Source organism: Copidosoma floridanum, unplaced genomic scaffold (genome assembly GCF_036245765.1).
Source record: "Copidosoma floridanum isolate Cflo_tuat_1 unplaced genomic scaffold, Cflo_Japanese_pri ptg000014l, whole genome shotgun sequence".
NCBI classification, from domain to species: domain Eukaryota; kingdom Metazoa; phylum Arthropoda; class Insecta; order Hymenoptera; family Encyrtidae; genus Copidosoma; species Copidosoma floridanum.
The window spans coordinates 4,186,885-4,208,242 of NW_028321891.1; the positions used below are offsets into that span (position 1 = coordinate 4,186,885).

General features: G+C 39.3%; 2 protein-coding genes across 2 annotated transcripts in view; both read left to right on the top strand.

The window, feature by feature from the left end:
• Positions 1-667: 667 nt before the first annotated feature.
• Positions 668-21,358, top strand: part of 5-HT2B (5-hydroxytryptamine receptor 2B) — a 41,639-nt gene continuing 20,948 nt past the window's right edge. The window contains exons 1-4 of the mRNA XM_014361017.2: positions 668-1,058; positions 1,155-1,450; positions 6,814-7,060; positions 7,584-7,793. Of these exons, the coding sequence (XP_014216503.2) occupies positions 930-1,058; positions 1,155-1,450; positions 6,814-7,060; positions 7,584-7,793 (882 nt within the window). The 5' untranslated portion in view covers positions 668-929. The remainder of the gene's footprint in view (positions 1,059-1,154; positions 1,451-6,813; positions 7,061-7,583; positions 7,794-21,358) is intronic.
• Positions 14,763-19,235, top strand: LOC106645210 (RAC serine/threonine-protein kinase-like). Its single transcript, XM_089592081.1, has 5 exons — positions 14,763-14,795; positions 15,417-15,614; positions 18,226-18,496; positions 18,578-18,814; positions 18,913-19,235. Exons 1-5 carry the CDS (start codon positions 14,763-14,765, stop codon positions 19,233-19,235), a joined length of 1,062 nt encoding a protein of 353 aa, XP_089448207.1.

Here is a 21,358-nt window from a genome sequence, read left to right on the forward strand (position 1 = left end):
GTGCACGATGCGGAGAAGAAAAAGAACTCGAGAGAGACGTGCACCCAAAGTACAAAAGACGCCGGAAAATAACCCACGGAGCAAATGACGCATGTCCGCAGAGGCAGAGTAGAAAATAGATAATACATGGCATCTAGGAAGGGAGGGTGGGTCGTAAGTCGTGGAATACAACGGGATACCCGTGGTATATATACATATGTATTGTAAGGGAGGTAAATCCGTATTATGTATAGGGCAGAGGGACACTGGGAGGATAGTAAAATTTATGATCGACGTTCCGGTTAGCTGACCAGCAGCGAACGGTATTTTATTGATAACCGTCGACTCCTCACTGAACAGTGAATTAGCACAACTCGTACACACGAAAACCCGAAGGCCGCTGCTACATTCCCGAGTGTTATTGTTATCCGTTATTATGGCCACTGGTATTATTTAGATGATCATTACTATCATCAGCCGGTCGATTAGGAGAAACTTATTTCCACCCCCCGGGTTGTTATTCATACCCCCCTGCAGATGTTGAAGCGAATGGGTCCATTGTCTCCGTGGTCGTACACTCGCGGAGCTCCATTGGGTGGATTGGACGGCAATCGGCAAAACAGCCGGTACAACGAGAGACCGTGGAAGTAATGATGGTACTGGCGTTTGTTCCAGGATCGGGGAGGCTCGGCGAGCGCGCCGGTGGGACGGAGGACTCGGGGAGTCCGGCCGGGGGTAGGCTAGCCCTGGGCCAGGGCTGATGGGCAGCTCGATGCCCGTCATCCTCGTCGCAACGAAACTCGAGGGCCGCGCGTCCATGCGGATATTATGCCGACGCGGGGCAAACGACAGCGGCGGCAGCAGTGCATCACCGGGACCAGCTGCACGGGCCGATGAGGGCGCGCCTGGGAGCCCCTGGGATGCCCCAGTCAGCCGGCTAGAGCCGTCGTATGGAGGGACAGGACGTAACGAGTACGGAGAGCAGCAGTAGCAGCAATAGCATTTGGCTTACGAACCTCACGGTCACGAGCGCCAACCGCAGCCTCCACGACGCCCCATCCCAGGCGTTCCCCACCAGGGTATGAGCCGAGAAAACAAGAGCACAAGTACACCATTGTGATTAAATTGTTTATATTTCATCTATACGTATATGTGTGCAATGTGTGCTTACACAGGCAGTGACACTGGCAGTGGTGCTCGGGAGCGTGATACTCGTCACGATAATAGGCAACATACTGGTGTGCGTTGCGGTATTTCTCGTGAAGAAATTGCGCAAACCGTGCAATTATCTGTTGGTAAGTCTCGCGGTGAGCGATCTCTGCGTGGCCATGCTCGTCGAGCCGATAGCCATGCTTTACGAGATCAAGGGCAGCTGGTCCTTTGGGCCCGCCATCTGCGAGATATGGGTCAGCTTCGACGTCCTCAGCTGCACCGCCAGTATACTCAACCTCTGCATGATATCCGTCGACCGGTTGGTATATCCTTCTTACATGCACTGCATATGTTGTTGTTATTATTATTATCATCATCAATATCATGATTACCATCACCATTTTTATCATCATTGTATGGTTTGCTGTTTTTAAAATGTGCATCGTTATTTCTCATAAAATTTATTACAATATGCTAATGAATAATTAATCCAACGTACATAACTGAATCGAACGATAATCATAGGTAATAATTTAATCAGTTGTATAGAATTGAATGATAATTCATGCCTGTTGCATGTATAACATTTAAGTTGAGAAAAATTCGATCGGAGATGGATTTTTTCATTCCGTTGAGTATAATTATCAAAATTGCTTATGAAACATTATTTATAGCTTTTTTCAACTGTTACGCATTTAAATGACGTATTGTGCTTTAACTACGTGCTCTCAACTATTTTACGCTAATTTTTGATATTTATTTAGAATGTCAAGTTACTGAAAAAAAAAAAAGAACATAATGTACGAGTTGCGTTCCCAACTTTGACTCGTTTATCATACTACATATTTTCGCGCTCAAAATCGCAAAATTTACAACTATAATTACTCCAATACCCGCAAAGTTAGTAATGTTCGTGATTTGTAATTTTAAAAATGCGACGGGATTTACAATCTCTTTACGCATTCGAATGAAGTAAGTAACTCTCGTGATTGCAAGGTGTTGAAGTAAAAGCCTCGCTATTAAACCAAAAGAACTTTATCTCGAAATCGCTACTGTCTGACCACGCGGGACCCCATTCTACTGATCGAGTGAGCGATAAAATTTGAAATCTCTGTTTTATATACACCAAGCCAATAAAACTTTTGCACTGTCTGTACATTCGCGAGTAAAATGGAAAAAGTTGCCTCGCCCAGTCACTTTCGTACAGGATCGTTGCTTTATCCTTCACAAGGATCTTTGTGACCTTCGGAATTGTTACGTAAAAAGTCGTCACGTTAATCTTCACGTTACCAACGTAAGTAACAGTATAGGCGGAGCCTCTTTTCGAAAAACGCTTGATTACAGCCGAAATCATCGGTAAAGAAACAGAATAACAAACAAAATCGGTTCAGCGCAAATAAACAGATCGGTCGGGGAATCGAGTGCTCTCAGACCGTCCCAGCAGAGCTCTTGCAATAAAGAAACTCGACTCGTTCGAACGAGTCTCTCAGCGAGTTTTTGCCTCATCTCGAGGGGTTGAAAAAATAAAAGAAGGGCGAACGCGCGCCAACTTTGAAAAGCCATTCGGGCACGTCCACTGGGAGTCGGGAAATACAGATGAGATCCGTAAGTTTGTTCAAAGGAGGACTCGCCGGCTTTTGGGCGACGGTACCCGTGGAGTCACGTGCCATTTTCAGTCATTCTCTTTTTGCAACGCGAGTGTTTGTACTTATCGAGCGCGGAGAGCCATTTGGGTCAAACGGCAATTTGAGCGCGGTTTACCGGCTCCTACCGGACGATGGCTGCCGACGGGGTATCAATACGTGCATGCCTGTGCTCGTCGGCCCCGGTAATTGACGGCTCGTGCGTGAGCCGCAACTTACGACTGTCATTATACGTTTGTCGCTCGATTCTCCGGATGATGCTGCAACTGCTCTTATTTCTCTGTCCGTTGGTCCTCGTGGTCGCGAGCAGCTGTTGTCTGGCTTTAATCTCACGACCGTGCAATTTGCGCACATTTTTCTATTCGGAGTTTACTTGATTACATCGGGTCTGCAGGCGGAAAAACTGTGATTGCAACCAATGAAAAGGAAAGGATTTTTCAAAAGTAGAAACCCCAAGGGATCGAAAAAATTACTTCAATCATCGAGAAATTTGTTTGCCCATTGTACATAATTAAAAAATTTTAGTTGTCGAGACTTTACTGTATACAAGTTCTTATACGTTCAAACTACGTTTGAATCACATCGACAGATTCTCGGTATACTCGTACGGAACCTGTAGTTAGCTAGTTGTACTTAACATAAATTTTATACAATCATGTACCAACATTAACGTGTTTTTTTTTAAATAATACTAAAACTAAGTACATGTTGTAGCAACTACATGCGAAACTACAATTTGTAAAGTAACAAGAGTTACGTGATAGTCAATTTTCATTTAACCCAACAAAAATCAACCGCGTCAATAAATATCTCGTCACTGTATTTTTTGGCAGAAAATTTGCTGCACTTGGGATACTGTGCGATACGATATAAAATTAAACTAAGCAAAAAATATTGATTACAAAGCTCACACTCCCAGCAGAACTTGCGAGTTACTACTCACCCCCGTTACATCCCAGCCCCTATCTTCCCTACCCATAACTTTGGATTCAACAGGAGTCTGAAACTTCCTGGGCGGCACAACCTACTTTTGTGAAAGTTTGCTCTGTTGCCGCTGTATTATATTACCAGCATCATTATTGCATATTAATAATGTCACCATGATGTTTCGCACTGATGATGATGATATATACACGTAAGAAATTGAATGGTTTTCAACAAGTAACCAAATTAAAGTTTATATATAATGTCACGTTTACCGTGTAATCGAGAAAACAATGTTGACGCGACGACAAAAAAAGTGCACCACCTGGGTCTCTGTACGAAAGCGTCGAGGTGAGTTTACGTGTAAATTCTCTCGGTAGCTCAAGTCTCGGGGTAGACGCCCTATATGTGTGTATCACGTGGCTAACCATCAGGTATCGCCCCGGCAATTAATTAACTTGATTTTAAAGCGACGGTAACGCAACTGGCAGCTGCAACAGAGGCGGCATCAATGGCCTTTCTTGGCAGTCTGACGCCCGACCAATTTGCGCGGGATATACATACATATGTGCACGCGCGTAATTTCGAGTTTGTTGAATTATATTGCGCGTCTCCTGTATAGCGGGGAAACGTCAATGTCACCGCTATTGTAGGCCACCTGTTTCTGTATAACGTATACGTGTGTATATTGCTTTCAATTAAATCGAACTCGCGAGCAAACTAACGGGCATAGCCGTGGATTCGCACGCAAATAACGTCACTTTTCACGTAGCCGACTCGTAAATAAATTTAAAAAAAAAAAAAAAAAAAAAAAAACAACCCCCTTTTTTCATTGGTTATTGGAATTTATCTCGGAACTCGTCTTTTTTACGGAAGCCGTACAAAGTACCCGCTTTGATGGTGCAGTGCGTATAAATTTGTTCAATCGCACTTTATTTTAGTGACGTGTTTACCCTTTTCCCCCGTAGGCAAATAACGTCTGCTCGGGCGTGCGTGTGTATATACCAAAATGAAAGGGGAAAAGGTTTATCCTTCGCCGAGTGAAATAAAATTCTACGACGGCTGTGAGTGGCTCCTTTCAGCGGCTGTGTTGTCGATCCGAATTTAATATATATGAGCGCGGGTGAGGAAGTTGCGGAAACAACAATATGCTCGCGCGCGATAAGCAAATAAACTACGCAAACTTTCCAACTGTAGGGGTAACTCGATATTCCCATGAATTGGGGTGTTTTTCTTCTCGCGTGGTATTTTTTTTTTTTTTTTTTTTTTTTTTCATCAACGACGAGAAGCCAAGATTTTTCCACTCTCGTGAGTTATAGTCGGCGCTTTTCGCTGACTCGAGGCGACGTGACGTCCTGCGGAGCACGAAATTTGACGAGACTCGAGAAAAGTTTGATGAAACGAAGACGATGGCATCGTGACTGTACGTTTGTACATGGATCATTCTACAAAAACACTTTTTTTTTTTTTTTTACGTATCATATAGTGACAAACTCATTTATTTAAAAAAAAGGGTTTTTGAATATTGTATTGACTATACGTTATTAGAGATGAAACCAAAGAAATTTATTGATTTTTTAGTAAAGTGGAAAAAACACAGACCAAACTTACCACGATTTTGTCAATACTGAAAATTTGGCACTTTTGCATTGATTTTTATATTTTTAATCGCTCTAGTATTCATCATGTTAATGGATGTGAGAAACTTTTTCGCTGTACTTTACACTTACTTTTATACATTGACAACATTTTTTAAAATAGCCCAAAAAAACTATTTCAAAGTGCACTCGGCACAAATAATGTAGATGGTAACTTGATGTTGTAAGCTTATTAAGACCCAAAAGTCTCCAGCTTCTCAGGACTCTTACATCGAAAAAGTAGTAAATGGTAAATTTCGGCATTCCCACCGTAGTCATAAATATATTTTGCATTTTTCGTGAAATGATCCACGTACGTTCGGCTTCTCTTTCATCGCAGCTCTTACACCAGTCACGACGACTACGCGAAACCTTGGGGTCTTCAACTCGCCTGGTTTTATGATGCCTACGTGGTGACAGCAAACGACGAAGACTTAAATTTCTCAAAAAAGTCCACTCGAAGTAAAAGTACTGGCTTTTTGTTTTTTACAATAGTATCTACTTACACGTGTATTTGCCACAAGGTTTTACTTGTCGCGTTTTTCGACAACATCATCATAATCGAGCTCTGGAAAAGTGTTTCACTTTATTCATTGTTTCAACTAAGATTTCCCAAAATCACGCGTAACTAATGGATGGGTGAATGGGCACAAGTAACGCCCACACGCCAACTCTAACGAGAGAGCATTCAAAAGGACATTCGTGATGAGCAAAGTTTGTATGTATATACAAATATATATGTATACACCATCCATAGAAACCCTCTTATTTCGTGAAGCGTATAAGCATATAATATATGGATGGATGTATGTACACACGAAACGCGTTCATCTCTGCATAATCAAATTAGTCTTCGGTATAGGTGGAGGGTATATATGCCGACGACTTGTGCAATTAAGGAAGTTTCGGAGTCTTGGCGGAAAGTTGTGAGGTCCGTTCCCATGAGCCACAATGGCTTAAAAGTCTAGTTCTTGCAACTTTGTCTGGAAATGCCCTTTTTGGCGATAATAATCAAAATACGTAAAAAAAAAATGGTCAATTCGCAAGATGAAAAGTACCGAGCGAACGAATGTACCAAAGTACAAAGGACGACACAAAGTTTGAGCCAAACTCCTTCTGCAAGTAAGCTGCAAAATGCAAAGCTCACTTATCTCAAACCCGAAGGTGTTGAAGCCCAAAAATGGCGCAAGCGGCTTTGTTTACGTTGGCATTTATTGTCCTTTTGAGATGCCTAGGTAAAGGATTATCGAAACTCGATGTCACTGCTTTCCTTGGAGATTAACCAACCTATTCAAGTTTGTTTGTTTGTCCTCACTCCGAGTAAAAAACCCCCAACTCTACATTTATGTATAGTCTACCGTTAACAACCCACTTATAAATTGTACAATTGAAAATGTTTGTTTTTCATGATAAAAAAACACCTCCGATACTTATTAGACAATTTTTATTTATTTTCAACCATTACCATTTGGTTGCAGGTACTACGCGATCTCGAAGCCACTGGACTACGGGGTGAAGAGGACCACGCGGCGCATGATACTGTACGTGGCGGTGGTGTGGCTCGGGGCGGCCTGTATAAGCCTGCCGCCGCTCCTCTTGCTGGGCAACGAGTACGGGATCGACGACAAGACCGGCAAGCTGCGCTGTCTCGTCTGCCAGAACTTTTTCTACCAGATTTACGCCACGCTCTTCAGCTTTTATATTCCCCTCTTCATCATGATCATGGCGAGTTATTCTATACGTATGCCCAATTACGTTGCTTCTCCCCCATGCACGAGCGTGTACCAACGCGCCTTTGGGAATCCGCTCTTCTTTCGTCTCCCGAGAGACGTACTTACATGGAAAATAACGATTATCCCGGCCACGCGAGAATTACGTCCTGGCCATTTTCCAAAGTTTCGGTTCGATGCTTTTTGGAAAGTATACATCGGAAAAAAGTTTTGATAATAACAACGTGACTTTGCTCGTGTAGCTCATCCTCGCGAATTTAAACCAAAAGTTCCCATCCGGCCTTTTCGAAGAGTGTATAGATGTATCCACACGTGTCTAGGTAGCAAGAACCGAGCCGTATGATATAGCCACAGGCGGTGCGTACTTCCTGTATTACGTGGGCGGAGAAACTATTTTCCCGTGTATAGGGATAGGTTGTTTGTCGTAAAGTCCCTTACCGCGCGCAATTAAAACGCGCCAATAAGGGTGTAAGGTGGATACAAACGACGCGTAACTCGATGTTTTCGCGTGCTCGTAGGTGTACTACAAAATCTTTTGCGCGGCGCGGAAGATCGTGCTGGAGGAGAAGCGCGCCCAGAGCCACCTCGAGGCCTACTGTCACCTGGACCTGGACCAGCAGCTGTCGGCGCCGACGAATCGGCAGAAGCAGCCCCCTGAGTTCGAGATCCACGCGACTCGGGGCCCGTCGCCCGTTGGCCACCATCGCAACTCCAGCGCCTCCACCACTGTAAGTCTTACCCCCGCGTGTCTAACACCTTTTATTGGTACTTTTCATGAAAATTCAAATATCGTCTACGCATTATTGTGTAACAGTATACATTGTTAACAACAATATTTCCCTTTCCCTCCACGCTGTATACATATATTATAGGTACACGTGACGTTGCCGTACGTCCTCGTGATTCAAAAGAAAATCACAAGTGGGTCAAGGGATCGTTTACCAATCTCTTTCCCTTATCTTTGCCATTTCCCCCCTATAGCGTGAAAGTATCGACTTTGATTACATGTCGATTTGCCGTTTGAGTATATCGTTAGACCCTTATCTCAAATCTCACGTACCAGCTGTACGCGGCAATGAATGCTCGAATAGCAGGTACGTATATTATGCGGGTCTTTTGTGTCCAAGTTTCCTGGGATCCATTGATCAAAGTTCGGAAGAACAACGAGAATCGCTAATGAGATTATGCGTCACGCAGATAAGGCCACAGATAGTGACCATCCCCGACGAACCTGTTAGGTATTATGTATCTATACATAAGAGAATCCCTCGCGCGAAGCTCCGGGAGATCCATCGATTCGTCCTCCTGCACTCGCGAGTGGAGAGAACGAGACGCCCATTGTTTAGCTCGTGCTCCCCATATCAGGTAACAACACGATCCATGCCAAAGTAGCTATACGTGGGTTGTACCTGTTGTGCGCGTTTCGGCTCCTCTCCGGCGCCCGATGCTCTTTGTTCCCTCTGATGCGCAAACACACCGTCATCGTGGCGAAGCCACGGGCACACATAAAGGCGAGAAGCTTCACCGGCATACCGGCTAACAAAGGAACACTGCCAGCTATACATAATTTTCATTCGTGGCGTGTGTGGCCGTTTTACCGTTGTCATTAGAAATTGACAGCTTAGAGGGGATGATTCGCGCAAAATCTCGAGCAAACATCGCGACCGAGAGCATAATTATAGTCCGCATGAGCGCTGCTGAGCTTCGGCTCCCGGACCTAATTTAGCGTTTGGTTGGTTTTTACCCCCCCTAATGCCCGTAAATTAATACTAAGCGTGCAAACGTTTCGATGCTCGCGTACAAACTGTCGTTTGGAAATTACACTCAGAGAAGGCAAAGTATACATACCTACTACCGCATCAATTTTATTTCGTCTAACGGCATAATTGTACTTTCGGTGAAAGGGCAAACTCTCGTAGTAAATTACAAAGTGGACTTTGCGAGAGGAAAGTGTAACTTGGAGCACTTGGGTAGTGAGCTTTGAATATTTGCAATTTTTATTAATCACGTTTTCGATTGTGTTTTATCGATGATTTTATGCTTTGTTGGGAGTGTTGAAGTTGCCGCGTTGTTTCACGATTCTCCGAATCGCACTCGAGAGACATGTATGTGATATCAAGTATTGTTTACAACGGTTAATTTTGAAATCAATGTTCACAATCGGCTTTTCTGAAGTGGGCCTCGGTATTATTGAAATTACAAGGCCAACGTTGCATTTACAAAATGATAATTGATTTCACTGTTACGATGATATTCGTTACTGCGAATTGCGCGATTTATTGGGGCTTTACGATATTACATACATTATGATGATGATGTACATTTATCTGAAACATCGACATTACCGGCTTCTGTTATTAAAATTTGGCAGTATATCATTTGGATAATAGTCTAAGATTTTCATGATTAATTTGATACCAGTTTTTAATTACGTTTACTTGGTTTCGTTTTTCATGTTCATTTCGTAGATTATTTTAATTTGTTGTGAATAATAATTTTTTTTTTTTTTTTTTTTTTCCAATAATCATACAATTATAACAGTTATCAAAGTTTAGGGAATTAAAAATGCCAAAAATTTCGTAGATATTTTTTAAAATGCTTTGGTGAGCCGCGAAAATTTCAAACTTTCGAGTTTGAAATAATCGTGGTGTTCATCTATCTTTGCTACAAAGTTATCGGAGTCTAAAACTTGACCTATATTTTTGTTACGTAATATACTTCATTTATTACCAAAGTTTCACCCAATACCTTTTCTCGCCGAGTACAATTCAAGTGTTTTTTTTATCTTTTGTCGATATCCACACGGCACTGCCATTCGTAAGATTTTTCAAAATCGATATCATAAAACGAAATATATGTCGTGCGTCAGCTCTCCATCCCAAAGCCCCAGCAATTACAGCTAATGGAATTGGTTCGAGTGAAATGACCATTTTAGGTGCACTCGAAACCGGTGAGACGTTCTGAAAAACGCTAAGTAAATATACACGGAGCATTTTCATCTGTAGAGTTACATGTTGCAGGTACAGAGAAAATTTGGATTGCTCCTGATAAACGGTAAATGTAAAGCTTTGGATTTTTTTATGATAAGGCAATCCGGCCAACAGTGGGGTATTAAGGAACAAAAATGACAATGAAAGCTACCGAAATGAAGGATCCAAAATTACATTCGATCCCGGCCACACACTACACCCGTACCACCCATGGCCTATATAAGCTTATTGGATCTAGCGGTGGTGCTGTAGTATAGCTTTGCTCCTCCTTTACTGAACACGCACATCAAGAGGCCGTGCATCGGATCGAGCATAGAAGCGCGCGGAGCAAGGAAAATCCCTCACGTACTTATTTCGCGCGACGTTTCCTTCTCTTGACCTCCGGCTCTCTCTCTATTCTTTCTTTTTTTTTTTTTTTTCTTCTCTTTGCAAACTGGTTCAGAGAATTTTTTTTTTTTTTTTTTTTTTTTTCACTGCAAACTGCGTTTACGGGCGATAAAGGAATCCGGCGGGTAAAAGGAACTGCGGGCGCACGAGGGTGGAAGCTTTCAAGATTTTATCGGAACTCGGGTATCGGCGTATGGTTATAAAAATTTCCTACAACCAGCACATACGTGAACGAAATAGCTTCTCCAACGAAAAACCAGATTCCGACTTACCTAGAGACGTACGTGGCCGAGAGCTTTGTCCGAATCGTACAAAGATTTTTCATTAATTTCATCGCGTGTATAAGGAAAAGGTCTGGCTGCAACAGAGACGTTCCGGCAAGCTACATCTACTTAAAGTACACATAAGTGGTGTGTCCTACTGTTGTTTGTTACACCCCAAGGGGTAGATAAATCGGGGCCCTTCGGTAAACTAAGAATGGTAATGAAGCGAGCAATGATTGACGAGCTTTCCTCGACAGGTAATGAACCTTCGTGATTTGATTAATTGTACGAACGGGAGCTATTAACAAGACGAAGCTAGTAAACTTTTTGCGTACATGAACGGGCAGTTAAAGGGTTAACAAAAATGAGATCTGGTACGCTGATTGCCACGATAGACGATTAAGTGTTGAAGCACAACAACCACAGAAGCAAGAAAAAAACAGTGGCAGGACATTGCACTCCGATGCCCACGAGTTACAGACACATGACGAGAACGTATAGACAGCAGCCATAAAACATAAAGCTATGGAGAGCTTTTTTGTGCACAGGTACAATGCACGCGTGTACGGGTGGATAGGCAAAGGTAACTAAATCGCTGATCGGGCAGGGAGGGGGGTGTAGGGTGAGACGGAGAGAGCGGAAATGAAGGGGAATGGAATTCACGCGAATGCTCGCGCCAGTGGGGCGGATCAATGGAAGGAGGCGAGCTGGATGTAAGATACAAGTTGTCCACGTTCCCTCTACAAGCTCGTGCATCGCGAAATTTGAAGGAAAACGAGGGGACGATCAGATCTTCCTCGGACCCTAGAATATTTTGCACATCCCTTACACTCTCGGATTTGGACGTTGCAAAAAAAAGTGCCCCCACGGCAAGATGTGGTATATCTCCTCCTTCCAATCTTGCCGTCGTTCTGAACCTTGTACTCTACATTTTAAATACACACCCGCGCCGCTTTGCAAGAGCTAAAATATCAAAGCTCGTTGTATAGAGTTTGTGCGTCCCTTTGACGTCGGAGCTTCAAAGACAGCTTTCATCCGGGCACACAACATACGCATTATTATCTTCGTGCATAATCAACCAGTTACATTAATTATTCAGCTGTTTTTGAATAACTACTGTGTGCGTTAACGTCTACGCGTTCCAAATAAACAAAGCTTGGACGCTTTTACATCAAGTAAAAATAAAATTTAATTTGCACGGAGTAACTCGCGAGTTTACGTTCAATGAGCAAATTCTCGCGATGCTTTCGTTATTCGTTAGCGTAACGCCAGGGCCCGTACAAATGAATTTTTATTTATTTTGATGATCAACCGACGAAAAACTCCGGCTTAGAGGAACACTGTGCTCGCCCACGCGATCTAATCCTCCGAGGGTATACGCGCGATATATTATGGAGCTTTGAAGTTGTAGTCCATAAAATTGAGTTATGACGAGCTAACTTATATTTGGCGAACAAAACTTTCTTCGAGGGTGCGGATATACAGAGTTACGGGGGTTAAATTTAATTAAACGGCCATGTAAACATATAGTAATATCATCGCAAACAACAACAATTTTCCGCGTGTACTCGTACTGGATTTTCCAAAAGGTGCTTTAAATGGCTTTCGGCGTTTGCAAACTGCTTTGAAATTAAAAATTCACTGTACCCTCGGGAATACGTATGAGGTAATTTGTTTTTTCCCCTGCATTTAATCGGTGTAACCCTAAAGGCACAGAAAGTTAACAACTCCGCGAGTCCAAAGTTCCAAGAACACACGCATACACTCGCATGAACGTTGACGTGTATTTGTGCGTGGTAAGATTGCAGTCGGATACAGAGTCGACTGATTCTTGAACAAAGTTACTGCGTAATATGTTTCACCGGTGCGGAACTTATGAATTAACGATCAGTGCTCGCCAAGTCGGAGTAAACTTCATTAAAGTGCGCACGGATGAGGTGTACAGCAGCAGAAGCTCGGGTGTCCCCACCTTCAAATGGAAATAACGCGTATACGCTTGTGGGTGTCTGTATGAGGGTGGCTAGTGATTTTTTTTTTTTTTTCAACCTTTTCTAAAGTTTAGTCAAACGATTCATAGAGTGAATAAAGTTTTTTTGAAGTTACTAGCTCCAAAGTGGTACTTTTAACATTTTTTTCGAGCGCAAAAAATCTTTTCTTCAATAAAAAAAAAAAAAAAATATTGGTTACCAACGAACCTTTGCTTCAACTAGAAGTACTCGGTTTCCATACTTTTGAATCTCGCGCTGGAATGATGTAATCGAAAAAATATGTTAGAAAAATTCGGTGTCACTCGATACGCCGCACATCGAGCATTTTCAAATTGAGGTATACGCGTTAACTCCGGGAGTAGTTTTAATGCACCTGATAATGCTTATCGCTTGACAATTTGGTTAGCTGTTCACGCTGCTATCGAGGCTTTTTACTCATTGAAGGCCATCGATCAAATTGTTCACGTAGCACATACCTGTATTTACTCGCCCACATAATTCGTGGCTCTAGAATTAAAGTATCGAAATCGATCATCAGCTCAGTTCGTAAATCTGTTTTTGCACTGTTACTATTTTTTTGTTGAAACTGCGTGGCTACAAAATTAAAATATCGTCATGTCCATCGTCAAAGAAGGCTGGCTCCAAAAACGAGGCAAGTTCTACTCAATACAACATTTTTCATAGATTTAATCGCTCGTGCCGTTTGGAGACCAAAAATGAAGGGCCGTGCTGAGGACCTAGATGTGTGCAATGTAGTTCAAATCACATTATCTACTGGAAATAAATATGTAGGCCCTTTATCGAAACTCTGAATCAATTCTTACCCATAGTTGAAGGTTTTTAAGTAGTTCTCGGTTACTTTAACTGCCAACCGATCAAGTATCTGAGTGACTATTAATTTAAAACTTGATCTGCACATCCATTTGGTATCATATAGTACTATCACATAGCATCAAAATTTTTTGAATCTTTGAAATGAAATTTTTGTGGGTGCTATTTTATGGACACTTGGGAACACAATATATGGTTTATCACGTGCTACAAAACTTCAAGTTTCATTACTAACGCAATACGTGTCGTAATACGTGATTTTGTTCCATTATAAGTATATTTTAGAATTGTTTAAATTAATTTTTGGATATTTAGAGTATTGATATAACTAAGGACTCTTGGACTATACTTAAAGTAACTTTAAACTCATTAAAAATCGATGAGTTTACCGCTAATAATGTCCAATTTCGTATAATACATACATCTCCCTGACAAGTACATTGAATTTTTCCTATAGTCACAACATACTTGACGGTGAATAGTATGTACGTTGCACTATCATAAAATATTAGCCGTTCTAAACATGTAAATGTATTATAAAAAAAAAGTTATACATTTTCACCGTACGTTATCAACAAATTGAACTGATCTACATATTTATTTTTTAGATAACATGATATGCGTATACTTTATTTTGTATAAGTGTATTTTTTTTTTTTTTTGGTGTATTACTCATATTCCACCATCTATGGATACATCTATTCATAGAAGCATAAATTTCAAATAAATTGATTGTTAGTAAAATACAGTGCACGAAAAAAAATTCAAAACAAAGCATAAAGCTTAGGCGATAAAATTAAAGTGAAAACGATTACATTTTAATTGTTTTCATGATTTTATCGATAAATTTTTGTATATAATATTTTTTTCATTATTGAAACATGATAAAAAAAAGCCGATAAGGTATTACATTACAAAGAACAAAAAATAAAATACATTCGTAAATTTTAATGTAGTAAAGTTCGCTTTGAAGGTTCGAAATAATCTTTGAATTTAGTTTATTTTGCATTGAAAATCTCAAATTTTTTCTTGCCAGTGATTTTTGGACATATTTGGATGAATACATGTGTATTTACAAATAAAGATGTCTATTTTATTATATATAATACTAAATTAAGATTGGATTTTCTGATACTTTTTTATATTTTTTCAACTACTCTAGAATTCACTTGCATTTTGCATGTTTTTAGGTGAACATATAAAAAATTGGAGGTTACGTTACTTTATTTTACTAAATGATGGTACTTGGTTTGGATACAAAGAAAAACCTGGTAACCAAACTGCCGTTTGTATTCAACCTTCAAACAAATTTACTGTTAAGGGATGTAAAATAATACCTTTAAATGAACCGAAGCCTTACACGTTTGTTATAAGAGGATTACTGTGGACAAGAGTTATTGAAAGAATATTTTATGTCAATACACAAAAAGAGAGAAGGGACTGGATTGCTGCTATTAGGTGACTTTAGGCATTACATATATATTTGTTCATTAGTCCAATTTAATAGAAATTTTTCATATACTATTCAAAAAAGTTATATTTTAGAAAAAAAATTTCATTTTTGACGACATTGAGAATTTTATTCAATTAGGTATATAGCAGATAAGCTTGCTTATCAAGATAGAAACAAAGTACAACAACAACTACCTCAAATTCAGACAGAGTCAGTTCCAAGGAGATCCAATCCATCTAGAGTTGCTTCCACTAGTACGAACAGTCTTGACAAACTATCAAGTAGTCTTGAAAAAACATCAATCAGTACATCCTCAAAACAAAAAAAAGTCGTACGTAAAGTTAAATAGCTATAAGTTTTCAGTAAAAAATTTGGTTTTTTTCATTATTTGATTCATTACTTTTTCGTTCATTATTAAATGCTGGTTCTTGATTTTTAGACTTTGGAAAACTTTGAGTTTTTAAAAGTTCTTGGCAGAGGTACTTTCGGCAAAGTAACTTTGTGTAGAGAAAGAGCCACAGGAGAGCTATACGCCTTAAAAACAGTTAAGAAAGAGTTTATATTTGGCCATAACCAAGTGGCCCATACTTTATCTGAACATAGAGTTCTGAGAACCGTGAGACATCCATTTTTAATAGTGAGTTACAATTAATGAATATCATGAGAATTTTTTTCATATTAGAGTGATGGGAGGGGGAAGGGAGGAGTTAGGCAATTTTTGCTGCGAGAAGGTTGCCCAATTCCTCCTCGAGGAGCATTGCGTGGTGAGTGAAAGTACTTGTGAATATACACAGAGGTACTTGCCCGAAAAGTCGCACTGGCCGGGAATCGAACCACGGTCTCCCGCGTGTCAATCCACGGCCTAGCCGACTGAGCTACCGCGCGCTCCGATACTACGAGGGTATTAGCTGTGTATAGTTATTCGCTATGCGCCTATGTCAGGTGGCGCCATTGAGTGAGAGAAATTGTCCCTCGCTAAAATCGCCAGAATGCATGGAGTCTTATAGGAAAACTTTTTAATAAATTAAAAAGAAGGTCATTAAGAGTGAATGGACCAAACGAATCAGTGATTTGAGTGTGTCTTATGTTAGTGTACAGTAATAAATTTTGTTTGGTGTTGCCATGTGTACTACAAGATTGGAAAGATTGCTTACACTTGTGTAAAGCTAAAAAAACACAAGTAATCCATGGAAACGTAGTATAAATGTGTAAAAGTTAACCTAACCTGTCATTAGTATTAATTTTTATTGAACACTGTGTTGTGAGAAATAGATAAATTTAAGCAGTACTTGTGTTTCTCAAGCTCCATACAAGTGCAAGCATGTGTATACACATGTACATGTTGTGTTACCACAGTCGCAATCTGTGTTTTTATTTTTTCCAATCTTGTAGTAATCATGGCAACACCAAACAAAATTTATTACTGTACACTAACATAAGACACACTCAAATCACTGATTCATTTGGTCAATTCACTCTTAATAAACTTTTTTCTCCCTATCGGACGCAAAGTGAGGGCCCAAAGTACTTTTCGTGCATGCGTCATGGGCCCAAAATGAAACTTTTCTGCCCGCCGGGCGCAAAGTAATCACAATTCTTTGTACACCATAATTCATACTTTTTCTGTACTAATGTGCATAAAATGGGCTTTTTTCACATTATTTGAAGTGCCAAAAATCAAATTTCCCACACTGTACATGAAAATAGTGGCAAAACATATAAGTATCAGTTTTTCAAAGTTATATAACAATGTGAAATAGTATAATTTTGAATTATTTTAATTCTATAATGAGTTTTTAAAATTAAATTATCAAATTTGAATGAAATCATTTTTTTATAAAATTTTTGAAGAATAAAAATGGATTTTTTTTTTTAAGAACGAACAGCTTATGTTTTGTAGTCGCGGGGCGAAATTCTATAAGTTTTCGAAATTAAATTGTAAAATTTGGATGAAATCATATTTATATACAACTTTTGAAGAATGAAAATGGATTTTTTTTTTTAAGAACGAACAATTTATGTTTTGTAGTCGGGGGGCGAAATTCTATAAGTTTTCGAAATTAAATTATCAAATTTGAATGAAATCATATTTATATACAATTTTTGAAGAATGAAAATGGATTTTTTTTTTTTTAAGAACGAACAATTTATGTTTTGTTGTCGTGGGGCGAAATTCTATAAGTTTTCGAAATTAAATTGTAAAATTTGGATGAAATCATATTTATATACAATTTTTGAAGAATGAAAATGGATTTTTTTTTTTTTTAAGAACGAACAATTTGTGTTTTATAGTCGGGGGGGCGAAGCCCCCCCGTACCCCCCCAACCGGGGGCTTCGCCCCCTGGACCCCGCACAACCTGTCTCACGAAACATACCTTTATTCCCCTTAGTTAAAAGCAATTTAATGCTACCATCTTTGAAGTCAGCACACTTATATTTGAAAAAAAATGTATGCCCATATATCAACTCAATATCGAATATTAGTAACTCTATTACCGTCGAGACTGAAGACCATTTAATACTACTAGTGCCAGTATACACATACATACCGCTACATTGGCAGGCAGATCGTAAATGTTATACTATAGACTCTAAAAAAAGCATGGTTTTTGGCAATGGACATAACGCAAAGCAGCAATATCGGCAGCCTAGGCTGCGTTCAGACACAACGGCAATATCAATCTGCACGCAATCTATTTGAATGCACGGGTGAGAGAAAGAGGGCGAACGATCGGTCATCTCTTCGCCCTCTCTCTCTCGCACTCGCGCATTCAAACGGATTGTAAAAAGTATTGACGTTGCGTCTGTACGCAGCCTTACAACATATACCTAATGCTTGCATACTAATTTGAGGTTTATAAACTTTAATTAATTTTTTTATTATACATGTAGAGTTGATAACCTCACGTTGCACCCTTAAGGAGAAAAATAATATACGCTACTCGAGCGCAAGCCTTTGCACCCTTGGGCGAACTTTGCGCCCTTCGACTACTTTGGGCCCTAGGGCGCAAAGTACTTTTCTGCCCACGGGCCCAAAGTGTTCGGCGGGCGCAAAGTTCGCCCACGGGCGCAAAGTGACACTTTGCGCTCTAGTGGCGTAATGTACTATTTTTAACTTATTAAAAAGTTTTCCCATAAGGCTCCATGCATTCTGGCGATTTTAGCGAGGGACAATTTCTCGCACTCGACGGCGCCACCTGACATAGGCGCATAGCGAATAGTTGTTTATTAATCCTCAAACTTTACAGTCTTTGAAGTACAGTTTTCAAACGGCCGAGAGACTCTTTTTTGTCGTGGATTACTTGAGTGGTGGTGATCTTTATTTTCACGTGAAACATGATCGTTTCTTCGACGAGGACCGCGCCAAGTTTTATGGAGCCGAAATTATTTTGGCAGTAGGTTATTTACATACACAGGGTATTATTCACCGTGACCTTAAACTGGAAAACATCTTATTAGACAAAGACGGTCACATAAAAATCGTTGATTTCGGTTTTTGTAAAGAAGACATAACATACGGTAACTCGCACATACAATAGCCTTTACATCTTGAATTGCCTTTTTAAGTATATTTCAAATAATCGTACAAATATCCCGTAGGGAAAACAACAAACACGTATTGCGGCACTCCAGAGTATTTGGCACCAGAAATTTTAGAAGACCGAGATTACGGTCGAGCTGTAGACTGGTGGAGTGTTGGAGTGATCATATATGAAATGATGAGAGGTAAGCTTCCATTTTATGACAGAGATCGAGAAATACTTTCGAGGATGATACGAAAGGAAAAAGTTAAATTTCCAAAAACCTTCAGTGTTGAAGCGAAGGATGTATTAAGAGGTGAGTTTATAAAACCATCAGGTATTGACAATACTAACTATCTGTCTAAGATACAATTGCACAATTGTATGTTTGATGATATCTTATCACGTGTGTAGGTTTACTGGTAAAGGATCCAGACATGAGATTGGGTGGTGGTCCACTTGACGCCAAGGAAGTTACAGAGCATTCGTTCTTCTGGTCGATAAACTGGAATATGATGTTAAAAAAAAATATTCCACCTCCCTTCAAACCGCAGGTTACCTCGGACACAGACACGCGTTACTTTGACATCGAATTCACCGATGAAAGTGTCAAACTTACGCCGACCGACCCCAACAGCCGTTTTCTGAAATTGATGACCGAGGAACACAAACATTTTACCCACTTCTCTTACCAAAACATTAGTCCCTCCTCGGCAGCCAGTAATTATCATTTTTAATAACCAAAAATTAATCTATTAAATACTTCAAAGATTTTGTTCCCAACGTTATTTTTAATTTTAAAAGTTCTAAAAAAATGTTCTGCATCATTGTTTTTGCATCTTCACAATATTTTCCATACATAAACTATAAAAATTATTCTTATTAATAAGTTTTAACCCAAATAAATTGTGTGGTTTTTTTTTTCTATATTGAATATAGGTGATGTTTTATGGATTTTTTTATTCAACGCAATTTTGTCCATTAAGTTTATAGTCTAGACTGATATTATATTTTTTTGTCATTAATGATGTATTTATCTAGTCATAATTTGTAATTTTGTATATTTTAATGATGTTTCTTTTGTTACTATCAATACAGATAAATTTCTTGTACAATACATACTATTTTTTATTTCTTTTATAGTTATATTTACGCATGATGTGTTCATATACCTATTTCAAAAGTTTTATTTTCATCCGTATACCTTAATATTAGGCCAGTGTGATACCGATTTTAAGACAAGCAAAGACGGCTTCCATAAAAAATTATCTCGTGTAGACAAAATATATCGATAAGAAACGTTAAAAAAGTTTTCATGGCCGAGACTCGGAGCACTTTTTGATATTGCACATGCCTCCCATTCGAGAACAATTCTACAAAAATTTTCAACTAAATGATTCTGGAAACAAATCAATTTTTTATACACTTGTTGAAAACATGGTTATACGACCATTTGAAAATCATGCGAAATTAAGATTTTAATAAAATATTAATAATTAAGCGCACAAAAAATTTTTATATTAACTATTTTTTTTAAACTTACAATACCGGTTGGTACACATGAAAAAGAGAACCCAAAGAAAACTAATTCAAACAAGACTAGTTGAATCAAGAAATAAATTTAAAATCAATCGTGATCTGTAATTGCAGCCTAAATATTCTCCAACTTAAGATCTCAATACTACTTTTACATTCAACAAATTTCACAGAAAAAGTTGTCTAAAGTATTATATTTAATTTTTTCACGACCATACAAACTACAACAAACTACAATCAACAGAGGTGAAAAATAATTTATTTACATTCAGATGTTGATACTACTCAGATGGCGTTTTATTATATTTTACAACCAAAATTCAATGTTGCATGTGACCAACCACATGATATTGTATCATCAGCTCCTTTACCTACTTTATGGTGCTCGTCACGTGGCCTATACTAAAAGATTCGCATTTACCGTGCCTAATAGTCGAATCTCCTATTCTCGTAATAGGATCCATTAAGGAATCTGATTTTCATCCATCCATCACATAATCGCTATCAGATTGGCTCTTGCAGCGGCCACTAAGCTGTACAATGCCATATTTTACATTGAGTAGCCAAGGTAGAGCGCAACGCGCTGAAATTCAGGGGTAAAGTGTACGGGAGGAGAGGACATTAAATCAGCTGCATGAAATATTCATTGTCGCGCTGTCCAACCGTTGCATTATCGATAATTCATGTTCCATTAGGCGCCATCGAGAAATTCCGTTTATACTTTCGAGTGCTGTTGAATACGCTATTACAACGTACGAAATAATCTATGTTTTATTGCTGGCATGTAATATTAACACTGTACTCTAACATTTTGAGTATGGCAATTTTCAATATCAGAATTTCGACGTTAGTTACACACTGACATTAAAAAGGGTCATTTCGAGGAAATGGCTGTTAAGGGAATGTACAATCTTCAGTATCTGTCGGTACACTCATTTTATAAATAAATACCGCTTCTGTGCTAAACGAAGATACCGAATTAGAATGATTGTTATTGTACTTTAAGGTCACTAGCCATAGACTGACGTAAAAGGCGTACTAAACACGGCCATTTAAGCGCATCCATTATAATACACTCACGTGTTAGATGCGCAAAATTCCATGATTTTTTCAAGCTTTATGAAAAATTTTCTCTACCCGAAAAATTGATTACTTGAAATTCCTAACTGCAACGATGATCACGCAAGTATAACATAGAAAAAAAAATAATAGACTCACCAACTAGATTGCCAAGACAGATGGGCCCATCGACCATACCGGAGTCCAAAAAAAACCTTTGTTTTTAAGCTTCCTATCTTTTCATGAATGTTTCAGATACGCTGAT

Excerpts from the sequence above, each read along its gene's own strand:
- LOC106645210 (XM_089592081.1), top strand. The coding sequence starts at position 14,763 with ATGGTACTTGGTTTGGATACAAAGAAAAACCTG. Across the intron at positions 18,497-18,577 it reads TAAAGAAGACATAACATACG|GGAAAACAACAAACACGTAT; the intron begins GTAACTCGCACA and ends AATATCCCGTAG. Across the intron at positions 18,815-18,912 it reads AGCGAAGGATGTATTAAGAG|GTTTACTGGTAAAGGATCCA; the intron begins GTGAGTTTATAA and ends TCACGTGTGTAG.